At 38.9% G+C, this 5,402-nt stretch overlaps 1 protein-coding gene across 1 annotated transcript; it reads left to right on the top strand.

Moving 5' to 3' along the window:
- The first annotated feature begins 352 nt into the window (after positions 1 to 352).
- LOC104600085 (low affinity sulfate transporter 3-like) lies at positions 353 to 4,623 on the top strand. The gene is made up of 12 exons (XM_010262909.3): positions 353 to 962; positions 1,063 to 1,111; positions 1,292 to 1,499; positions 1,592 to 1,766; positions 1,852 to 1,917; positions 2,016 to 2,246; positions 2,639 to 2,765; positions 2,852 to 3,138; positions 3,566 to 3,759; positions 3,868 to 3,959; positions 4,081 to 4,157; positions 4,250 to 4,623. The coding sequence occupies exons 1-12, from the start codon at positions 636 to 638 to the stop codon at positions 4,391 to 4,393; spliced, it is 1,977 nt and encodes a 658-aa protein (XP_010261211.1). The 5' UTR covers positions 353 to 635; the 3' UTR covers positions 4,394 to 4,623.
- Positions 4,624 to 5,402: the final 779 nt, after the last annotated feature.

The raw sequence follows: 5,402 nt of genomic DNA on the forward strand, positions 1-5,402 counted from the left end.
AAATACCCCTACCTACCCTTAAAGTAACTCAAGGATTTAAATATGATACCAGAAAAAACTTAATAGCAATCGAGTGATTTTCATCAAAATTCACCAAAAGGGGGGCGGGGGGTTGATTGATCAATATCATGTCTTTCCAGCATCATAGGTTCTCCATAATTCAAATAAACTTCTAGGGTGTTAAAATATTATTGAGTTTTGTGTCAACATGTCCAGTGGGCCACTTTCCACTATCTAACATTGTCTTACCACAATCACAATTTTAATTTTTCTTCTTCAATAGAGTTGTTGCTAAAACTGCTTGGGAAATATTCAATACTAATGGACAATGCATGGGCTGCCGATCAATATTATAAATATATATGCACCATTCTCCAACACCCTATCTCAACTCAGAGCCTAAGTCTCCGGTGTTTCATGTTTTCAACTATTCTCACATCTCTTCTATGGCTCTGCAGCTGAGAAAACTTGGTCTCTAGCCTTCAATGTTAACCATTGAATCCATATATCTTTTTCACTACTTGCAGAGCCATTAAATGCGCGGTCCACACAAATAGAGCCTTAAATTTTCTTCAGCATCTCTGGTAGGACGGCATACGTAGCTCTCAAAGTTCCCCCAAACACTTCAAAAATCCATGTGCTCTATGGACAAGGATGCTTGTGATTTCCAAGAGCAGCTTGACATTGAGAACAACAGTCGAGCTGTTAGGACTCATTGGGTGCTGAACGCTCCTGACCCACCAGGTTTAGGCCATGAGCTCGTGGGCACAATTAAGAAGACTGTTTTTCCTCGTAGAAACAAGTCATCTTCTTCATTCAGTCAGAAACTTGGATCCCGATACGCTGTGTCACTCTTGCAGGGCCTATTTCCAATCCTTGAATGGGTTCGGAATTACAAGGCAACTAAGTTCAGGAATGATTTGATGGCAGGTTTAACTCTAGCAAGCCTCAGCATTCCACAGGTACACAAACTTGATAACAGAATTCTGTCCGGTGTTTTGCTACTACTGCTCTATTTTGTGTTATTGTTTCATCAATACTATGATTCCCAATTTCTTGCAGAGTATTGGATATGCTAATTTAGCAAGGCTTGATCCTCAGTATGGGCTCTGTAAGTAGCTTGTTCTAAGTTAATGATGTTTTAATTTCTTTCTTTCAATTCAATTTACGAAGGCATCTTAACAGAGCTAATTTAGTTTAAGCATGAGGGGCTGGCTGTCTACAAAACTGCAGATTAGGAGCTTCACCATGGGTTTAATATGAGTATGTGATTTGGGCCTTTTCTTTTCAGATACAAGTGTTCTCCCGCCTCTTATTTACGCTCTTATGGGGAGTTCAAGAGAGATAGCCATTGGACCTGTGGCAGTGGTTTCCTTGCTAATTTCATCCATGATTCCGAAACTAGTAGATCCCGTGTCTGATCCCATTGCTTACAGAGACCTTGTTTTCACTTCAACTTTCTTTGCTGGTGTCTTTCAAGCAGTGTTTGGATTGTTCAGGTGGTATTCTTGATCAAGTGTTATGTCTTGATATATAGTTCTGCCACCATGTTTAACTCAGGAAACAAATTACTTCGTTTGGGATTCTGTAGGTTGGGTTTTCTTGTGGATTTCCTCTCACATGCTGCCTCTGTTGGGTTCATGGGAGGTGCTGCAATTGTCATAGGTCTGCAACAGTTGAAGGGACTACTAGGAATCAATCATTTCACAGACAAAACTGATGTCATCTCTGTTGCAGAAGCTGTGTGGCGATCTATCCATCATCCAGTAAGGAGATATTAATACTGTTTTCTTTTATGACATCTAAGATACATCATCCGATGTCAACTTTCATCTGCTTCTTTTATACCAGTGGTCCCCCCTCAACGCTGCGCTTGGGTGTTCATTCCTGATTTTCATCCTAATGGCCAGATTCCTGGTAAGCAGCATCCTTCCTCCTAAGTACCTTCATCATTTACCCTTGCTGTCCATGATGTTTTTATTGAAATTAATATGAAAATCCTTCTATGTTCACAGGGCAAAAGGAACAAGAAACTCTTCTGGTTACCATCTATTTCTCTTCTCCTCTCTGTTATATTATCCACTCTTATAGTCTTTCTGACGAGAGCAGATAAGCATGGAATCAAGATACTAAAACACATAAAAGGAGGCATCAATCCAAGTTCAGCTAAGCACTTACAGCTCAATGGCCCAAATGTCGGAGCAGCTGCCAAAACTGGGTTGATTTCTGCAATTGTAGCTCTCGCGGTGGGTGCTTTTTAATCATGGTCCTGCACTCCAGTAAAGAATACTTGCCCTCATCTCTCTTATTTTCTGTCAAACCAAACACAGCATTAGTGATTTGGGTGGCCCCATGAAGTAAGGGCAATGGAAAGTAAGATGGTATATCAATATTTCTGCTCCCAAAGTAGAAATAAGGTAATTAGGTAGTTTGTGATCCAGTTACCAGGCTTCTCTATTCTAATAACTGGACTTGGACAGTTGGACTAGAATTCTAATTAACAAAGCCAAAGAGGGTCTATTTTATATTATTCCTGCACTCATTACAAATTCTCCTATATTAAATTGCATGCTTTCTTGTAGTTCAAAAGAAAGGAAAAGCTCTATGCTGTAACTTTTTTTGTAACAATTACTTTTAGGAAGGCATTGCTATTGGGAGATCATTTGCATCCATTAGAGGGTACCATCTTGATGGGAACAAGGAAATGGCTGCCATGGGCTTCATGAACATTGCAGGCTCCTTGACTTCATGCTATGTAGCAACAGGTGATGAGTGTTCAACAATAGTATAACTAATCAGATGGGATAACCATTGGACACCGAGTACCAACCGTTTGATATAAATACTGCAGGTTCATTCTCGCGCACTGCTGTTAATTTCAGCGCGGGCTGTGAAACAGGGGTGTCAAATATCGTCATGGCAGCCACAGTATTTCTATCACTGCAACTGTTTACTAGGCTCTTATATTACACTCCTACTGCCATCCTTGCTTCAATTATTTTGTCCGCGCTTCCTGGACTCATCGACTTCAATGAAGCTTACAATATCTGGAAGATCGACAAACTAGACTTCCTTGCTTGCATTGGAGCTTTCTTTGGAGTGTTGTTCGTATCAGTGGAGATCGGTCTTCTTGCTGCGGTATCATTTTCTTCAATTCCCATTAACAAATAAAACAATATGAACCTCATATTGATCTTTGTGGGTGGGGTCAATGATTCCACCCAAAACATCCACCTGCAATGGTAGGACCTGATGCAGCATATATGGATGATTGTGTTCTTTTATTTTTAATGTAGGCAAAAGTACTGTAAGTGGATATACCAGTAGACAAAGGCAGGCTACCCTGTCAACGTCCAATTCGGTGGCAACTGGGATTTAAGATTACTTGAGGTTGAGGGTTAATTTTAGTTGATTTTCTTTATTTTCCGGATTGAAGTAACACCCAGCCAACCTCTTGTTGGCATAGATTTCTTCTAATACCAATCAGAGAGTCAAAATTCGATCCGTATCTTATAGATGAGCATTTTTTTAAGATTGTGGGTTGATCATGGTAGGGACACTGCAGGTAACCATATCCATTGGGAGGATCTTACTGAATGCCATTAGACCAGGCACGGAGGTTCTCGGAAAGCTTCCTGGAACTGATGTTTTCTGCAGTACCAATCAGTATCCTATGGCTGTCAAGACTTCAGGCATCTTGATAATCCGCATTCATTCTGCCTTCCTTTGTTTTGTCAATGCCAATTCCATCAAAGAAAGGTAAAATTCATTCTCTGTCTGTTTGTGTTCTGTGTGTGTGTATGAGAGAGAGAAGAAAATTTATTTAATTACAGTTTTACACCATTCTGTTACTTGTGCTTGTATCAGAATAATGTTGTGGGTGAATAAGGAAGGGCAAGGAGAAGAAGAAGATAAAAAGGCCAAATCGAGGACTCAAGTATTAATCCTTGATTTGTCTGGTAAGTTCTGCCTATAATCTATATATATCGTCAGATACCCATTTCGGTTTATTACAAAATGAATAAAATCAGAATTCAATATATTTCTGAGTGGCCAGATTTGGGTTATATGTGGTGACAGACTTGATGAATATCGATACATCGGGAATCCTTGCATTAGAAGAGCTTCACAACAAGTTGGTTTCCCTGGGTATACAGGTACTTAATTCACGTCGCAACCTTGTAATTTATGATAGATGATGTTCATTTAGTATAATTACTACAACCCACAACCATTATAATAAATGCAGTTAGCAATTACCAACCCATGGTGGTACGTGATTCACAAACTAAAGTCGGCCAACTTTGTCAACAAAATTGGAGCAACGTCGGTCTTCCTCACCACCGTCGAAGCCGTGGATGCATGCGTTACCTCTAAGATGGTCAATCCTTAATTATTTGGAGCGCTCCAAATAGTTATGTATTTGGTGGTTTGTGTGTATGTATGTATGTATGCAAGGAGTATCTGCATTGTAATTTGTGTGTGATTGTGTGTGTAAAGCTTAATTTATATATATGTTATGTATTTGGTGGTAATTGTATGGATAATCACATGTGTCATATAATTAAGTTGAAATATAATACCACCCAATGCTCTTTTGTTGGGTGTTCTGTTTTGTCTCAATTTGTGGGCTTTTTTAGGTCCTGTTCCCTTTTTGGAAAGTTAGTTAGGTAGTGTTTGAGAACACTTAAAAGAAGTACTCATTTAAATAAGTACTTTTAAGACATGGGATCGCACATTAAGTGATTTTTAAGTATTTATGGGTGTTTGGTAAAAAAGAGGGTAAGAAGTATTTGTTTTTAAAGAAGCACTTATTTAAAAAAGTGACTTCAAGTTAGTTTTTTTTTCAGTATTTTTTAAAGAAATACTTCTCCAAAAAATGGGACGAACCAGCCCCTAATATTTTCTTGTAATACTTAAAATACCCCCACTCTCATTCTCTCATTTTTCTCTCCCTCTTTCTCCTTGTCTCTATCTCTCCACCAACACAACGTCGACGGTCGATGTACCAGTCAGCGATCGGTGTACCAGCTAGCAGACGGTGTACCAACGACGTCAGCGACTGGGGTACCGGGCCATCGATGACAGAAACAGTGCTGACCTTGAAATGGGATCCACGTGGACTCTCAATTAAAATATGTATATATATATATATATATATATATACGAGTAAAGTGAGGGCTAAAATTGTCATTTGTGTCAATATAAGCACTTATGGGAAAAGTAGCTTACCAAACATCCCCACCCCAATAAATGCTTAAAAACATAATAAGTGAAGTAAAAAGTGGGTTACCAAACAACCTTAAGCGGTTGTTAAAATAAATACTTCTAAGAAATACTAACAAGTACTTAATCATCAAATAGGGTCTTACCCAAGTAAATGCATTTATCCAGTTAAATGT

The sequence above is a fragment of the Nelumbo nucifera genome, chromosome 5 (genome assembly GCF_055504915.1).
Source record: "Nelumbo nucifera cultivar China Antique chromosome 5, China Antique-T2T, whole genome shotgun sequence".
NCBI lineage: Eukaryota > Viridiplantae > Streptophyta > Magnoliopsida > Proteales > Nelumbonaceae > Nelumbo > Nelumbo nucifera.

What these genes read in the sequence shown, in the direction of transcription:
- LOC104600085 (XM_010262909.3), top strand. Translation starts at nt 636, where the DNA reads ATGTGCTCTATGGACAAGGATGCTTGTGATTTCCAAGAGCAGCTTGAC. An exon ending in CTGCAATTGTAGCTCTCGCG is followed by an intron (nt 2,247 to 2,638) that starts GTGGGTGCTTTT and finishes AATTACTTTTAG; the next exon opens with GAAGGCATTGCTATTGGGAG. An exon ending in GCCAATTCCATCAAAGAAAG is followed by an intron (nt 3,760 to 3,867) that starts GTAAAATTCATT and finishes TGCTTGTATCAG; the next exon opens with AATAATGTTGTGGGTGAATA.